Below are 17,419 nucleotides of genomic sequence, written 5' to 3'. Positions count from 1 at the left end.
AGCCCACCCCACTCATAAAACCACGTCTGTTGACTGAGCACTGACTTGTCCTGAGTGCAGATGTATTCAGGTGGAGGACAGCCCCTGTGCCTCCAAGAAGCTCCTAGTCTAGTGGAAGTTAAAGGACAGTAACAGCCAGGGAGCTAAGAGCTATGAAAGCTGTCCAGGGAGGGCACCCACAGCAGTTCAGTGTCAGGGAAGACTTCCTGGAGGAAGCAAAATCTCACCCGGTTTCGTCAGTCAGAGTGAACCTGGCAGTTGAGGGGGACACAGTGGTTAGAGCGGGGTATTCTGTTTGATGGGCAATCGACCATAAGACTAGGCTGGGAGAACCGGGAGAAGGAGGGGCAGCCCACGAGTAACGTACACACGTGACAGACGTGTCAGAGGAGGAGAGCGAAGGTGGGGGCAGGACAGACATTTGCCCGAGGACGTGTTTCACAGGAATCTGGGGTTATACAGCCAGGACGTGGGCAGGGGCAGGCTTCAATCCAAGGGCTTCAAAGCCTGTGGGTAGTCTGAGGACCACCCAGAACACAGGCTCCTGAGGAGCCAGATAAAAACTGAAAGGCCTGGCTCCGCCCAAACTGATTGAACTCGCAGGGTCTGGATCCCAGGAACCTGCATCATTTCACAAGCACCCCAAATGGCTGCAGTGCAGAATCTGGTTGGGAAATGGTCACCCAAAGCTCTTCTGTGTCTCCAGCGTCTCTCCAGAGCGACCCCTGGTGATTGGGGACTGGCTCTCAGGGCTCCTAAAGGGCACAGGATGATTCCCTTTCACGGTTGTGAAAATGTTGACATAAACACTCCCCATCAAACCCAGGGAGTTCTGGGAACCAGTCAAAGGAGGATGCTGGGGGAGGAGGGAAGCAGGAGATGAGAAGGAATTTCTGGCAGGGGTGGGAGGAGGCAGGGGCCTTTGGTTGGTTGATTGGTTGTTTTTTTGGCAGGGGAAGGGATCGGACAGGAGATCCAGTTCTGGTACCTGCCAAACTCTCCCTATGCCCCAATTCTCCCCAGGCCTCAAGGACAGGAGACAAACAACCATGGAATTAGATACTTTTTATTCCACAACCAGTAATCTCCACCTACCACACAGTGGTACGAATATCTGAGCACATCCTGTTACCCAGGCGGGCAGTGTCCAACAGAACTTTCTGCAGTGGTGAACACCTGTCCCCATGATGCTCAGTACAGAAGCCAGTAACCACTTCTGGTTACTGAGCACCTGAAATGCACTCAGTATGGATAAGGAAATGCATTTTCAATTTCAATTAAATTCAAAAGCCAACTCACGGCTACTGTCCTGAACATTGCAGCTCTAGGCCCTGGCCCATTCCACGACACAGCTTGGTTCAAAAGCCGCCCCGGAGGGAGGGCAAGTGGCAGGAAGAGCCTTGGGGGCAGGGCGGGGGCTGGGGGACTCAGCCACCACACCCCTCTCAAGAAAAACTGCAGCCCAACTGTGAGCAGGGCTCTCCTCAGAGCGGGGGGACGCCTCGGGCACGCCGGATGAGGTTGGCCAGCCGCTTGACCAGGCCACCCTTCCTGGGCTCCTCGATCTGGAAGGTGCGGGTGAGGAGGTTGTAGAAGGAGCCGTAGCACACGGCCACCACGGTGCAGGTGAGGCAGACGACGTTGTAGGGCATGCTGAAGTCCGGCGTGGGCAGGCTCACCAGCAGTGGCTCCGTGTAGAGCCGCACAAAGTAGCTGGAGCCGTCAGAGACTGGGAAGCTGGGGGTTGGGAGCGGGCGGTGAGGCGGGACGGCCGCTTCCCCACATCTCGCCCCACCCATCCTCATCCCCTCTGGCCACTCGGGACAATGTCTGTGGGAAGCATTTTCAAAGCCTTCTTAGCCTCATAGCCTTTAAAGCTCAATACAGAGATCTGATCAAAGGAGAGCTACTTTGAGGGAGAGGAAAGGGACCCTGCCTTCACCGGGCTGCCTCTTCCTAAGCCGTCTGATCTCGGCCCAAAGGTCATCTCCTCCACGCAGCCTTCCTGGATTACCCACCAGATTACTCCCCAGCAGTTCCTCTCTAGACTGTGCCCATAAGCAGGAACGGGCAAGTCCATTTTGTCTAGTGCTGTCCACGTGGTGCTCTCTGAAGTACCCAGCATCTGATAAGTGCTCAGTTACACATATGTAAGAGAACCGATGAGTAAATGTCCTGCACTTCTCACCTTCTGATCTCCTAGCAGCTCTTTAGGATCATTTCATAAAGACTATATTAATAGTACGGAGAAGGCAATGGCACCCCACTCCAGTACTCTTGCCTGGAAAATCCCATGGACGGAGGAGCCTGGTAGGCTGCAGTCCATGGGGTCGCTGAGAGTCAGACACTACTGAGCGACTTCACTTTCACTTTTATGCATTGGAGAAGGAAATGGCAACCCACTCCAGCATTCTTGCCTAGAGAATCCCAGGGATGGGGTCGCACAGAGTCGGACACAACTGAAGTGACTTAGCAGCAGCATACTAATAGTACAGACCACTGGGGTTTGAATTAAGACAGGGCCAATCTACTCATTACTTCGCAAGCACAATCTCTAACCCCAGGCCAGCCCACAGGAGCCTGATCCTCTGTGCAGGTGCCACCAGGACACCAGCAGCCGGGCTCACACTTACAGGCTGTTGAAGAGGGGGCTCTCTTCCCAGTCCCCAGGTTTGGCTGCCACCACACTGGGCACAAGCGCGCTGAGCACAGATGGGCTGCAGAGAAGCAGACAGACACTCCATGAGCCGTGCTCCCCACACTCCTCCCCCAGGGAGCGTGGTGAAGCAGACACTCCGTGAGCCGTGCTCCCCACACTCCTCCCCCAGGGAGCGTGGTGAAGCAGACACTCCGTGAGCCGTGCTCCCCACACTCCTCCCCCAGGGAGCGTGGTGAAGCAGACACTCTGTGAGCCGTGCTCCCCACACTCCTCCCCCAGGGAGCGTGGTGAAGCAGACACTCTGTGAGCCGTGCTCCCCACACTCCTCCCCCAGGGAGCGTGGTGCAGACACTCTGTGAGCCGTGCTCCCCACACTCCTCCCCCAGGGAGCGTGGTGCACTCTGTGAGCCGTGCTCCCCACACTCCTCCCCCAGGGAGCGTGGTGAAGCAGACACTCCGTGAGCCGTGCTCCCCACACTCCTCCCCCAGGGAGCGTGGTGCAGACACTCTGTGAGCCGTGCTCCCCACACTCCTCCCCCAGGGAGCGTGGTGAAGCAGACACTCCGTGAGCCGTGCTCCCCACACTCCTCCCCCAGGGAGCGTGGTGCAGACACTCCGTGAGCCGTGCTCCCCACACTCCTCCCCCAGGGAGCGTGGTGCAGACACTCCGTGAGCCGTGCTCCCCACACTCCTCCCCCAGGGAGCGAGGTGAAGCAGACACTCCGTGAGCCGTGCTCCCCACACTCCTCCCCCAGGGAGCGTGGTGCAGACACTCTGTGAGCCGTGCTCCCCACACTCCTCCCCCAGGGAGCGTGGTGAAGCAGACACTCCGTGAGCCGTGCTCCCCACACTCCTCCCCCAGGGAGCGTGGTGAAGCAGACACTCCGTGAGCCGTGCTCCCCACACTCCTCCCCCAGGGAGCGTGGTGCAGACACTCCGTGAGCCGTGCTCCCCACACTCCTCCCCCAGGGAGCGTGGTGAAGCAGACACTCCGTGAGCCGTGCTCCCCACACTCCTCCCCCAGGGAGCCTGGTGAAGCAGACAGACACTCCTCCCCCAGGGAACGTGGTGAAGCAGACACTCTGTGAGCCGTGCTCCCCACACTCCTCCCCCAGGGAGCGTGGTGAAGCAGACACTCAGTGAGCCGTGCTCCCCACACTCCTCCCCCAGGGAGCGAGGTGAAGCAGACACTCCGTGAGCCGTGCTCCCCACACTCCTCCCCCAGGGAGCCTGGTGAAGCAGACAGACACTCCTCCCCCAGGGAACGTGGTGAAGCAGACAGACACTCCGTGAGCCGTGCTCCCCATATTTCCCCCAAGAGGGCAGGGGCGGCTGGTGACGGGCCCCCACCTGACATAGAATCCGTGGTTGGGGTCTGGGGTATACTCGGTCCACTTAAGCAGCGCCCGCTCAAACTGGATGGAGACCTTGGTGATGGAGTTCGCCGGCAGCTGAATCAGCATCTCCAGGAGGTGGGGCTGCATCCGGTCCTGGGCAGGCTGATAGTGGATGTAACCTGGGGACCGACAGGGCACCCAGAGCTCTTTCCAGGGCTCAGCCCACCTGCACCGCTTGTCCCTACCTGTCCAGCCTTGGGGCTGGGACTGGGGAGCCGAGGAGGAGGAATCGGGATCACGGAAGGCAGGCAGGCCCCCGGGGGGGAGGAGGAGGGCAGGGAGGGAAAAGGTGTTTCCAGGGCAGCTATTCCAGGACATGCTGAACCTAATCCATCTTCACATCACAAAAACTGGGCCACCAGACGTCCAGTGCCTCCCGTGATGCAACAGGGAGTCCAGAGAACCACCTGGGAAGGTTTCCTGCCAAAAATATGAGACCTGAATCTAATCAAATTTCTAAAACTAAGCACTGATACTCAGGAATACACAGAGGATCGAGGAACATGTAAAACACGGGCCAACCAGAATGTAGAACATCCTATACAACAAATGACCCAGTTTTGCAACAAATCAATTTTTAAAAAACCACTGGGAACTGTTTTACAGATTAAAAGAGATGTAAGAGGACCACACCAATCAAGGCGGGAATAGCAGGGAAGATGGGGGTGAAAGGAAGTGTATATGGGAACCCCATACTTTCTGCTCAACTTTTCTGTAAACTTAAAACTGCTCTTAGAAAAGTAAGCCTTTTAATCTAAAAAGACAGAGAAACTTAAGAGCATATCAAGCAAATATACTGTGAGCACCTGGTTTTTACCCAGTTCAAATCAATTATAAAGTTATTTTCAAGACCACTGGGGTAAACAGGAGTGATAACAATAGGTTATACATATGTTTAAGCCCCTTACCTGTTAGAGATGTTTAAAGGTGAACTGATATGATACCTAGAATTTCTTTTAAGATACTCCAGCAAAAAAATAACCAAACCAAATAAATAAATAAATAAGGAGAAAGATGAAACAAAAATGATGGAAAGCTGTGGAACAGAACAGAGAGCCTAGAAATGAACCCATACTTATATCAGCAATTAATCTATGTCAAAGGAGACAAAAATACACAATGAGGAAAAGACAGCCCTTTCAATAAATGGTGCTGGGAAAACAAGACAGCTATATGCAAAAGAATCAAATTGGATTACTTTCTTATACCAAATACAAAAATAAACTCAAAATGGCTTAAAGACTTAAACGTAAAACCTGAAACGATGAAACGTCCAGAAGAAAATATAGGCAGTATGCCTTTTGACCTAGCAATGTTTTTTTGGATATGTCTCCTCAGGCAAGAAAAACAAAAGGAAAAATAAACAAATGTGGTTACATCAAACTAAAAAGCTTTTGGACAGTGAAAGAAACTACCAGAAAAATGAAAAGACAGACTATTGAAAGGGAGAAAGTATTTGCAAATGATATCGATAAGGGGTTAGTACACAAGATATACAAAGTACTTATACAACTCAATGTCAAAAAAGAAAAAATTGTTTTTAAAAATGGGCAGAGGACCTGAATAGACATTTTTCTAGAGAAGACATAAAGACTGGCCAACAGGCAGATGAAAAAATAGTTCAACATCACTAATCGTCACGGAAAGGCAAATCAAAACCACAATAAGATATCACCTCACACCTCTTGGGATCATCAAAAAGACAACAAATAACAAGTGTTGGTGAGTATACAAAGAAAAGGGAACCCTTGTGCACTGTGTTGGGAATGTAAATTGGTGCAGCCACTATCAAAACCTGTAGGGAGATTCCTCAAAATCTAAAAGCAGAACTACCATACAATCCAGCAATTCCACTCCTGGGTATTTATTCAAAGAAAACAAAAACATTAATTTGAAAAGATATAGGCACCCCAGTGTTCACTGAAGCATTATTTACAATAGCTAAGAAAACAACCTAAGTGCCCATCAATGGATGAATGGATAAAGATGATGTGGAATATTACTCAGCTATAAAAAAGAAGGAAATTTTGACATTTCCAACAACATGGATGAGCTAGAAAACTTTAGGCTAAATGAGATAAGTCGAAGACAAATACTGTAAGATATCACTTATACTGGGAATCCAAAAAAAAAAAAAGAATAAATATAACCAAACAGAAGTAGTCATAGACACAGAGAATAAACAGGTGACTGCCCGAGGAGAGAAATAGATGAGGGAGGGTAAGAGGAACAAACTTTCAGTTGCAAAATAAATGAGTCACAGGTACAAAATGTACAGTGTGGGGAATATAGTCAATAAGTATGTCTTATATTTGTATGGTGACAGATGGTAACCAGACTTATCATGATGATCATTTTGAAAAGTACAGAAACACTGAATCACTTCGCTATTACCAGGAACTAGCATAGTGTTACAGATCAATTATACTTCAAAAATAAACAAAGTCGTAGAAAAAGAGATCACATTTGCTGCTACTAGAGGTAAGCAGTAGGGAGAAGGGTAACTGGATGAAGGCAGTCAAAAGGTACAATCTTCCAGTTCTAAGACAAGAATTGGAAATGTAACGTAGAACATAATAAATATGTTAATGTTGTACATTACACATGAAAGCTGTTGAGAGAGTAAATCCTTAAGAGTTCTCATCACAAGGGAAAAATTTTTTTCTATTTCTTTAATTTTGTATCTGTATGAGATGATGGATGTTCATTAAACTTACTGCGGTCATTTCATGATAGATATAAGTCAAATGAGCATGCTGAACACCTTGAACTTATCTTGTGCTATATGTCAATTATATCTCAATGAAACTAGAAAAAAAATCAACAACAAACAAAAAATGGGATATGAAGCTGGAGATTGCCGAGGCTGGGTAATGCATACCTGGGAGTTCATTACTCTGTTCCATTTGGGTATGTATTTCAAATTTGCCAGAGCAAAGATAAAACAAAACAGGAACTTCCCTGGTGGTCCAGTGGTTAAGAATCCGCCTGGCAATATAGGGGACACAGGTTCAATCTCTGACCTGGGAAGATTCCACATGCCACAGAACAACTAAGCCAGTGCGCCAGAACTACTGAGCCTGAGCGCCCGAGAGCCCATGACCCACACCTACTGAAGGCCACGCGCTGTAATACCGAGCCCTCGTGCCGAGAGCTTGCGCTCTGCACCAGGGAAGCCACCACACCACGAAGCCCGAGCACCTCAAGATAAGCCCCCGTTTGCCACAACTAAAGAAAGCCTGTGCTCAGCAACGATGACTCAGTGCATCATTGAAAATAAGTAAAACTATTAACCATGGGTTTGAACATATGGGAAACCACAAAGAGGTTTAGAAAAGATTATAAGTCTAACTGTTGGGGTTGTACTTTAACGTCTTCCTAAGAAGTGTTCCTTAGTCTCCCTCGACTCCAAAGGAAAACAAGTGCTTTTGTGCTATGCCTGGCATCTCACAGCACTCAGTAAATATTAACTCCTCCTCAGAAAAATAACAAAAAAAACAAATAAATTTTTTAAGCTGCACCTCTTTATCCCACCCAAGTAAGCAAAAACCACCTACTTCAGCTCTGTCACCTTCTTTGTATCCAATACTCTGTTTTTCTGGCTAGCCCCTTCTCCACCTCAAAGTCTAGGAATCATCTGAAACAAAACAGAGCTCCAGGAAAGAGGAGGAAGCAAGTGAGAAAGATAAGGAAACTCCTGCCTTTATCACATCCTACGAAGATCACCAGGACTATGTGGTTTAACTACTTTGACTTTATAAACCCTTGCAGATCTGGCATTGGTGAGGTCACTCAATGTCTCAAACTACTCATGCCTGTGCAGACTGCGAGGTACTTCTGGAATTACCCTGAGAACTGAGGTGTTGGGGGACGTGGCGGGGGAGGGCGGTGGGGTGGGGCCTCGGCGCTCACTTGGTTTGTTCTCCTTGCCCCTGGAGGCGATGGAGAGCGTGTGCACGTACAGCCGCAGGTACCAGGGCACGGCGTCCAGCAGCAGCACAGGGAAGGCCCGGGACGGGTGGGTGTTGTAGAGCAGGGTGCTCAGCTCCCCGCCCTGCAGCCCGTAGCCGCTCACATACCGCTGGGCATGCAGGAAGGGCGCCGGGGGGGCCTCTGCTCAGAGAAAAGCCAACAGTTAACCACGCCTTTAAAGAAAAGCAGCAGCGGGGGTCACTCCCCAAATCCACTCCCTGGGCCAGGTTCAGAGTCTCAAAGCCAGGAAGGGGAAGGGGAGAGGCTTTGCCAGAACTGGGAAACCTGCATTCTGGAACCATCCCTGTCTTCCCTAACTCACAGCAATGACAACAGAATTACTGTTATTTACTGAGTACTAACAAGGCCTGAGCTTTCTGCCGGTTCCAACCCAAACCAAGTGTTTTCACAATATTTCACGCTTTTCCTTGATAACACTGAACGTGACTGCGACTAATTGTTTGAGGTCTGCTTCAACTATTATATGTTAATGTTTCTCGAAATCAGGGTATTTGTGTCAAAAAATTTTTTTGTTAATTAAATGAACAAATGCATGAATGACTTCCATGTTTTCCATTAATTATCTCATCTAACCTGTTAGGTATTACTGTCCCCATTTTCAGCATGAGACAGTGAAGTTAGGAACCTTCAAGGTCATAGAGCTTAGAAGAGGTGGTGTTAGAACCAAGACATCTGACTCCAGATATCTGGATCTAAACATAAGCTTGTTGTCTCCTGGTGAAGAGATGGGACTGTGAGTCTTCCCCCACAAAATGAAATCACTGTAGCCCATGGTGGCCGTGGCGGCCCGCCCTCCACCCACCATTCTCTGGGGGCCTCTTCCACTTCAGCTGGACGTTGAGGCTGCGCGAGGTGCTGACCACAGCTGCATCCAGCAGGTCGTAGACGGCGTAGGTCTTGCGGGTGCCCAGGATGACGTCCTGGTATGTGGTAAGGGGGGGCGGGTACACCTCCAACGTCTCGTTGTCCTGGAGACACAAGGACAGGGCTGAGAAGCGAGCAGAGGGGCAGGCTGGCCTTGGAGGGAAGGGGCTGACGCGTGTGGCTGGAGACCTCAGTACCTGGCCGGAGCTGGTGATGTCCACATAGACTCGGCTCTCTGAAGCCAAGGGGCAGGGCTCGGTGAGAGTTCGGGAGAACATCCGGAAGAGGGACCAGTCTGGGGAGCAGAGGGTGGGGATGAACTGGGGCAGGACTAGGCCTGCTCCGCACAGATGGGGCGGGGCTGGCGATGGGTGGGTAGAGATGCCAGAGCAAGGGAGCTTACCCTTCTTCCCCTGTCCCGTGATGAAGGCATCAAATACAACAGAAAGGGTCTGCCTCAGCTCCCAGGAGACGCTGGTACAGCGTGCATTCTACGAGGGCCAGACGGTAGCAGTGAGGACCTACCTCTCCCCCAACCTCACAGCCCCAGGGACTGCAACCTGGACGCAATCCCTCCTCTATTCCGTATCTCCCCATCAGTTTGCTACCACTCCCTACTGAGCACGTGACCCTCTGCCAGCACAACCTGCGCATCAGTGGGATGATGCGCATCCCAGTTGCCAACAACTGGATGAACTGATACTATTATTCTCACCTGATGGATGAGAAAACCAGGGAAATAAAGTGACCCACTCAAAGTCAAGTCAGCTGGAAAGTGGCTGAGCTAGCAGGTGTACCCACACAGCTACGGCTCATGACCGCCAGGCCCCACGACGGAGATTAAGTGGTGGCTTGCCAGGCAACCAGTTGGTTTCCTTGGTGCGTGACCAAATCCCTGAATCACCATCATCACGTCCCCCACTGACCACTGGCTCAGCCCTCGACAGACACTGGGCGATGTGCTTTACCTGCACCTTCTCTCACAGCCCCGGGATGGCCCATCTCCCATTCCCTAAGACTTACTCTGCAAACCGGGCGGATATGCACTGCCTGGGAGTGGTAGCTCGTGTGGAACAGGCGATCAGCCTTCAGCAGCACTGAGAGGCCTGCCTGGAGGAGGCAGTGTGAGAGCAAAGGTCAGTGCCCTGCATGGTGATGCGCCTGGGCGTGGGGCCGAGGCAATCTGTCGGGCAGGGAGGGGGCATCAGGCCACGCCATCCACTCTCTGGGACTCCCACCTGCATTCAGGCCCCTCGGGCCTCACCTTGGAGCTGCAGGGCAAGAGCTTCTTCCACGGGGTGAGGTTCTCAGTGCAGACGACCTCCCGCGGCAGCACCGCGTAGCGCAGGAAGGAGTGGTCCGTGCCTGGGGGAGACAGGAGCCTGGCTGGGGAAGGCCCTGGAGCCCCACTCCTCAGGACCCGCACACACTCTCCAGCACCACCGCCCCCACAGCCTCGTCCCTTCGGGAGAAAGCAATGCAGGGACAGTCTTCCTGGGGGGCCTGCCCACCCTGGGGATTTATGACCCGGCCCCGCAGACAGAGGAGGAAGCAGAGGGGAAAGGAGGCAAAGGCCAGGATGAGAGGTCTCAGGAAGAAGGACAGGATGCGGCGGTCTCACCGTTGGCCAGCCCCAGGGGTTTGAAGGAGGCGGTGGGCGTGACGGTGTTGGTGGAGTCGATGAAGTTGAGAGACGCGCAGAAGATCCCCGACAGGACATTACTGAGCTCCTTCCAGGACTCATCCACGCTAGATGGAGACACAAACCCACTCACTGTCCCGGGGCTTCGTCTGCCCCCCTCGCTCAGAGACTGCAGCTGGCTGCCAAGCCATGAGGCCGGCCAGCTGCTGGAGCCGCAACCGCCCCCGCGGGGCCTGCGGCCCGGCTCTCCCCATCAGCCCCTTCGTCCTCCCTCTCCTCTGAGCATCCCCGCATCCCCACCGGCCTCCGCTTAGGTGGCCCCTCTTGGCACCTCGCGGTGCCGCCTCACTCCTTACGCGCCCCTTCCAGGGTGTTCCCTCCTCCAGGCAGCGTTCCGGCCCTCCTCAACCACAGTTTCCTCCCGCACTATTGCCATTCTGACCGTCCATGCCTCTCACCAGGGCCCTCCTGGGAAATGGCGGGGTGGCAATAGAACCTTGCTGTAAGCATCTTTTCTCCTCGACTAGGCTGAGAGCAAACTGAGAAAAGGGAGCAAGGCTGGGTCACCCACGTACAGTCCACAACGCGATACAAAGTGCCCCACACCCCAGGGGCTGAGATGGGCCCCCTGATCCACCCTGAGGTGTGCTCAGCGGGGCAAAACCACCTACTTCCCTGTGAACACCCTGGTGAGTCCTGGTTCTGCCCTCAGGATGGCAAGTCTTACATCGACAAAGGTTCATGGACAAGGGAAAATAAGCGTCCCAGGACCCCAGAGAAACATCGAATTTAATTAGGTGGTTTTTTTTCTTTACAGAAACAGCAAAACAGATTTGCTCTTTATAGAACTAACAGAATAAAAGTAGATTTCTGAACATCACCTCCACACTACAGGCAATGATGAGGGGAGTCAGTGACAGCAGAGTGGTTGGGATAAAAGGCAAAGAAGCCAGAGTTCAGGCAAGAGCGGAAGCCCTGACCAGTGTAGGGGCTTGCTCTTCATTTGATACCACCAGAGAGCTAGCCTGGGGTTTTTCAACAGCCCTGTGTCCAGAGCTTTCCAACTGCTCCAATCCTTATGCCTCAAATAAAGACTGCAAACTGGAAGCCTGAAAACGCTACCCAAACCATAGCCATGTTCCATTTGCTGTGCACAACATTAATCCATAGGTATTTCTTAAATTTTTAAGTTACTTGCTGATATTTAAGCTTGCCAATTTTCACATTAAAATCCAGATTTCTGGGAAAAATGACAGTATTTGACCACAGTAGGTCTCTGTTCCCACATGACAACAATCCATTGGGGCTGAGAGGTGGCTGTCCTCCCAAGCTGTCCAGCCTGCCACAGATAAGGCCCTAAATTTTTTTTAAGGCTTTTTGTTGTTTTTTTTTTTAATATGGACCACTTTTAAAGTCTTTATTGAATTTGTTATAGTATTGTTTCTGTTTTATGTTTTGGTTTTTTTGGCCATGAGGCATGTGAGTTCTTAGCTCCCCGACTAGGGATGGAACCCGTACCCCTTGCATTGGAAGGTGAAGCCTTAACCACTGGACCACCAGGGAAGTCCCCCTAAATTTTTTTTAATTATACATATGTGCTGATTTCCCATAGTGAGATTAAGAGAATTTGGGCTTCCCAGGTGAGGCAACGGTAAAGAATACACCTGCCAATGCAGGAGATGCAAGAGATGCAAGTTCCATCCCTGGGTCAGGAGGATCTCCTGGAGGAGGCAACGACAACCTATTCCAGTATTCTTGCCTGGAAAATTCCACGGGCAGAGGAGCCTGGCAAGCTACAGCCCATGGGGTTGCAAAGAGTCTGATACAACTGGGTGAGTGAGCGCACACGCACCTGGTCCAATCACAGTACCTAACCCATCCCTCCGCTGAAAAATGGTCATTTCTCGAATACAGAGATATGATGTCTTGCAGGCCAGTTCTAGCCCACATATATTTTATTTGGCCCTTGTGGCATTTTATTATTATGTGAATGAATGTCTTTAAAAGATTGTCCAGTTTGCCCCAGCTTTCTAGTGCCTTACATCCAAGTAGGCTTCAGATAACTGCTATCTATCTCCGTAGATACATGCGACCACAGGTCTGGATGCATCAGGGGAAGGAAACATAAGCAAAGTCAAGAATGCCACCAGGCCATAATACTTCTTACTTCCAGTGCAGCTTTACCTCCATGGAAATGCTTCCCCCAAAGTGGCAGGACGACAACACTTGCCATGCCCCATTCCCGCCATGGCCTGCCACAGGCCTCAAGGTGGGCACTCACTCGGTGACGCTGTCTTGGAACCAAGCCCACAGCTCTGCCCCCGATGGGGCCTGCAAGAAGGGTGTCCCCCAGTAGCGAGTCCTCCAGAAGCCTTGGGTTAAGGACAGGTGCAGTTCGCGGAGAGAATACTTGGAGATCAACTGCCCCAAGGCTTTGGGGAAGAGCCTGTAGTGAGACACTGGAGAAGAGACAGCAGGGGAGTGATGATCCTGAAAGGAGGGCTCTCAGCCACCGCAAAGAAACCATAAATACACCCCAGCTCTGGGGTCAGAGGAATCTAAATTCCCGACCAGTCAGTCACTGACTAAGCAATGTGATCTTGGACCGGTGCCTTTATCTCTCTATACCTCCAATTTCTTCCCTGCAACCATTCACTCAACTCAGCACCGTGCCCAGCACTCAGGATAAACGGTAATCGTCAACAGCATCCTTATCACTGCCATCCACGGATGGTGCTAAAGGTTTAGGGTGGTAGCGTGAAGCTGCGGAGAGACCACCGCACTAGAAGTCAGCCCTCCCCGGGCCCCAGTTTCCTCACTGGTACAATGTGATTCCTCAAAAACTGCCCCACCCTTCAGCCAAGGACCCACGCCCCGGGACCAGAACCTCACCGAGGGGTCAGTCCCTGCCCCCAAGGCTGGCCTCCACCCCACTTCCAGCAGGTGCCACAGGGTTTTCCCATCAGTCTCCCCTCCTCACCTCCTTCCCGCTGCAGCTCCGAATCCCAGCGCGTGCGGAACTGGAATGTGGCGGCTACGTCCCCTGAAGGCAGCGGAGTGATAACTAGCTCCTCCCGCAGGCTGTCGCGTGGGGGCTCCGCTTGGCCCCAGACGCCCGGTCCCAGAAGCAGCAGCACCAGCAGAACTAACCGCACGGCCGCCGCCATGCCTGCGGCTGCTTCCAGCTCCCAGTGGCCCCACCCCTGCGAAAGGCCGGCCTCCAATAGGAAGAGCGGAAGAGGAGTGACTTCCGGTGCTGTCCCGGAAGTCGGGGTGCGGCTGTCAGAACGACAGGCTGGGTAGGCCCTTCAGTATGGTGTGTGTGTAAAGGGGAGCTGACCGATTGGGGTCTGGATGGTGGACCCCTTTCCCTACGATAAAGTGCTTAGCCACCACTGCCATTGTGCCTCCGTGATAGCTGAAGAGGCAGACTGCAAAAGGTTATTTCTTCTGCGAGGTCCCACGGCCGGGCCCGTGCCTCCAGTAGCCTCTTGACTCTGTTTGCTCGGTCCTAAGCCTAGCCAGCTCTTATGGTGCAAAACTTCCCCACAAAACCCTCAAATAACCCGCCCGTTTATTATGAAAAATTTCAAAATACAACAAAGGTGAAAGGATGAATACCTGTTACAATGAACACCTGTTTCCCCATCACCTAGATTCCACCGTTATCATTTTACTATACTTGTCTTATCACATTTATCAGTCTACCTCCCACAATTCATCTTGTTTTGATGCATTTCAAAGAGATTTCAGACATAAGGACACTTCTCTTTAAATAGTTTCGCCTGCACATCATTATCCAGAGTTCAATACCTGTTAACATTTTTCTTTTGGTGTAAAATTTACAAACACGACTGTTCAACTCCAAAGTGCACATCCATTGAATCCAACAAATGGATACACTGGTGTAACTCCTATCAAGATATGTTCGTAAAATCCCTGAAAGTTGGCTAATGCCCCTTGCCACTCGACCCCGGTGCCCCCTGCCTTCCAGAGGCAACGACTGTTGTGATTTTTCTCCACAAAATGGATTAATCTGTTCTAGAGCTCCGTATAAATGAAATCATCGTATACTGTGTACAGTTTTTTGTAAAAGACTTCTTTCATGGGAATAATGTTTTGTTGAATCATTCACATTCTTGCATGTACCAGCAGTTTGTTTGTTTCATTGCTGTATAGCATTCATACATTGTCTGAATATACCATAGTTTATCTCTTCTGTCCATGTACACCTGAGCTCTTTCAAGTTTTTAGTTCTTATGAGCTTGGCTGCTATACAAGTTACTTTGTAGGAATAAGCGTAACATTTCTTTTGGATAAATATTTACGAATGGTGAAAGAGAACATATGTTTAATTTTATAAGAAACTGCTAGATCTTTCTCCAGAAGGTATCATTTCATACTTGTATCAACAATGTATGAGAATTCCTATTGCTACATATCCCAGTGAACATTTAACTTGGGGGTCTTTTTAGTTTTTACCACGTAGGTGTGTATGTAGTGGTATCTCACTATGGTTTTAATTTGCATTTCCTTAGTACCTAGTGATGTTGAACATCTTTTCATGTATTTGTTGGTCATTCATATATTTTCTTTTGCAAAGGATCTGTTTAAAATCTTTTTCTACCTCACCCCTTCTGTGCTGGCTTGAGTTGGAGGGGCTCCAAACAATTCTTGCTTTGGTTTTTTCACCTGCCTAATCAGGTACACATTCATGATGGGCTTTGTAGTCTCTTGGTAAAATTCACAACCATTTTGGCTCTGAAGAGCCAAATTTGGTGTCCGCCAGGTCTACATATACCCTTAGGCAACCAGAGAGGAAGAGTCAAAAAGATGTCTTTATCTCAGTATACCCTCATTTTACCTACATCCAGTGTTCCTGCCCCACCAGACATGGAACAGAAGGAAGGCTTTGAGCTCAGATGTGAGACAGATGTGGGTTCAAATCCCCACCCCAGCCTTTAGTCCATATGAGCATTAGCAATCTGAGTGCCACTCTTCCTGCTCTGTAAATGGATGAACCTACTTTCAGGGTTATTGTAAGGATCAGAAATTAGGTGCGTGTAGAATCTGGAATGGAATAAGTGCTTAGTAACTTCTGCAAGCTGTTACTCAAAAAAAAAAACTCTATGAGGTGCATACCTGTGTGTGCATGCTAAGTCACTTCAGTTGTGTCTGACTCTTTTCAACCCTATGGACTGTAGCCTGCCAGGCTCCTCTGTCCATGGGATTCTCCAGGAAAAAACACTGGAATGGGTTGCCATGCCCTCCTCCAGGGGATCTTCCTGACCCAGGGATTGAACCTGCATCTCTTGCAGTTCCTGCATTGTAGGCAGATTCTCTACCACTGAGCCACCAGGGAAGCCCACTCTATGAAGAAGATACTATTATATCCATTTTACAGATGAGTAAACTGAGGTACATAAACCAAGATAACTGCCTAAGATCACAATGAGTCAGAACTCAAGTCCACACTACCAACTTCAAAGAAAATGTTAAGGTAGTTGCAATTATGATAATGATTACCTTGTACTTCTATGCTTTGTTTTCTTTTGAAATTGCCTGTCCCCATCACTCAAGATCCAGCCACCCCCAGAGAAGACTTACCTTCTCCCTCTCTGGTGCTACAACCCACTTTATATTTCCATTATCTGTGACCATGTCCCTTCCTGGAAGAACTCTTGGCCACATTAGTATTTCTGTTGCCTAAGCAAGGAAGCTAGCACAGAGTGGGGGCTCAGTAATGTCCGGATGAACAAACAAACTTGACAACCATTCCACGTAGTCCCCACATCGCTGTGCTGTTCACAGTTATCAAGTCTTGTGCACTTCTGGGGACGGCTGCAGTGTGAGTCGTCCAGGGAATCTTCCACTGAGTTGTGGCCCCTCCACAGCACAGGATTCTACAAGAGGAGGCTGTCTTCTTCCCTCTGCTTCAGGGTCTATGACAAGCCTGTGCCACAGACAGAAGATGCCACACTGTGGTTTAGAGGCTAAAAGCTGGGCTGCTTGCCTTGGAGTTGGCACCAAGTCATCACCCCCATCTCCAAGGGCCCTCTGTGGCCTCAAAAAAACAGTCGGCCGGAGATGCTGGCTCTGAGGGCCAGCCAAGGTCCTGTGGCTTGGCAGAAGAAGAGATCATTGTCCAAACAGGAAGTGGTCCTGGGGTCTCAGCTGACCCTAGATTTTCCCAGGCAGGGCTGGGGCTCATAGCAGCTGAACTGAAGGCTCCCCATAGACTCACAAACAATTCCACCCCTCCAGAGTGCTGTAGATCTCTCTCCCCAGCCAGGCTCCCTACCCCCATTAGCACTGTATGCCCAGGGTTGTTGACATGTTGACAGCAAACAGGTCAGGCTAGCTTCCCACCATTCACCCTGGATGGGGAGTGGGGGGATACCAGGAACTGAGAAACTCTGAGGAGCTGAGCTGCAGATATCATGGGGTACAGCCCAGGAGAAGGCTCAGCCGCTAAAGTCAGGAGGTTGAGAAGACCATGTCTTCTGTGTGCAGTGAAGTCATTGGCAACCCAGAAAAGCCACAAAATTTAACATGAGGCTGGGCCCTGGCCCAGCTTAGTGGATGATCTCAACTTGGACACAGACTTTTAGACAAAAGATGCACAGATCTCCCACCAGTTTTTCAGTAGTACTAGGAAAAGCACTTAAGAACTGTCACTTACAACGGCCCCCTGCAGGGATGGAAGCAAAATGGGGCTATTGGGAAGCCTGCAGCCCTGTCACTCAGCCTGAACTGCACAGAGAGCTTTGAGATTTAGGCTGAAGGTCACTGATCCCATGGATGGTTTGATGTATGAAGGGAGGTGGGATGATTTCTTTTTCCTAAGATGAAAAATGACTTGAT

At 50.5% G+C, this 17,419-nt stretch overlaps 1 protein-coding gene across 2 annotated transcripts; it reads right to left on the bottom strand.

Moving 5' to 3' along the window:
• Positions 1–1,050: 1,050 nt before the first annotated feature.
• PIGT (phosphatidylinositol glycan anchor biosynthesis class T) lies at positions 1,051–14,063 on the bottom strand. Of its 2 annotated transcripts, XM_020911498.2 has the most exons (12): positions 13,536–14,060; positions 12,837–13,014; positions 10,535–10,662; positions 10,178–10,278; positions 9,937–10,023; positions 9,317–9,404; positions 9,111–9,208; positions 8,852–9,017; positions 7,969–8,169; positions 4,010–4,175; positions 2,634–2,717; positions 1,051–1,737 (listed from the first exon to the last, which is right to left on the bottom strand). In XM_020911498.2, exons 1-12 carry the CDS (start codon positions 13,720–13,722, stop codon positions 1,485–1,487), a joined length of 1,737 nt encoding a protein of 578 aa, XP_020767157.2. In that variant the 5' UTR covers positions 13,723–14,060; the 3' UTR covers positions 1,051–1,484. The 2 variants fall into 2 exon arrangements, with proteins under 2 accessions (XP_020767157.2, XP_070328791.1); XM_070472690.1 differs by lacking the exon at positions 7,969–8,169 and having other exon boundaries at positions 13,536–14,063.
• Between the last annotated feature and the right edge of the window lie 3,356 nt (positions 14,064–17,419).

This window comes from Odocoileus virginianus, chromosome 9 (genome assembly GCF_023699985.2).
Source record: "Odocoileus virginianus isolate 20LAN1187 ecotype Illinois chromosome 9, Ovbor_1.2, whole genome shotgun sequence".
In the NCBI taxonomy this organism is placed as follows: domain Eukaryota; kingdom Metazoa; phylum Chordata; class Mammalia; order Artiodactyla; family Cervidae; genus Odocoileus; species Odocoileus virginianus.
This window is presented reverse-complemented; position numbering and strand designations above follow the sequence as displayed.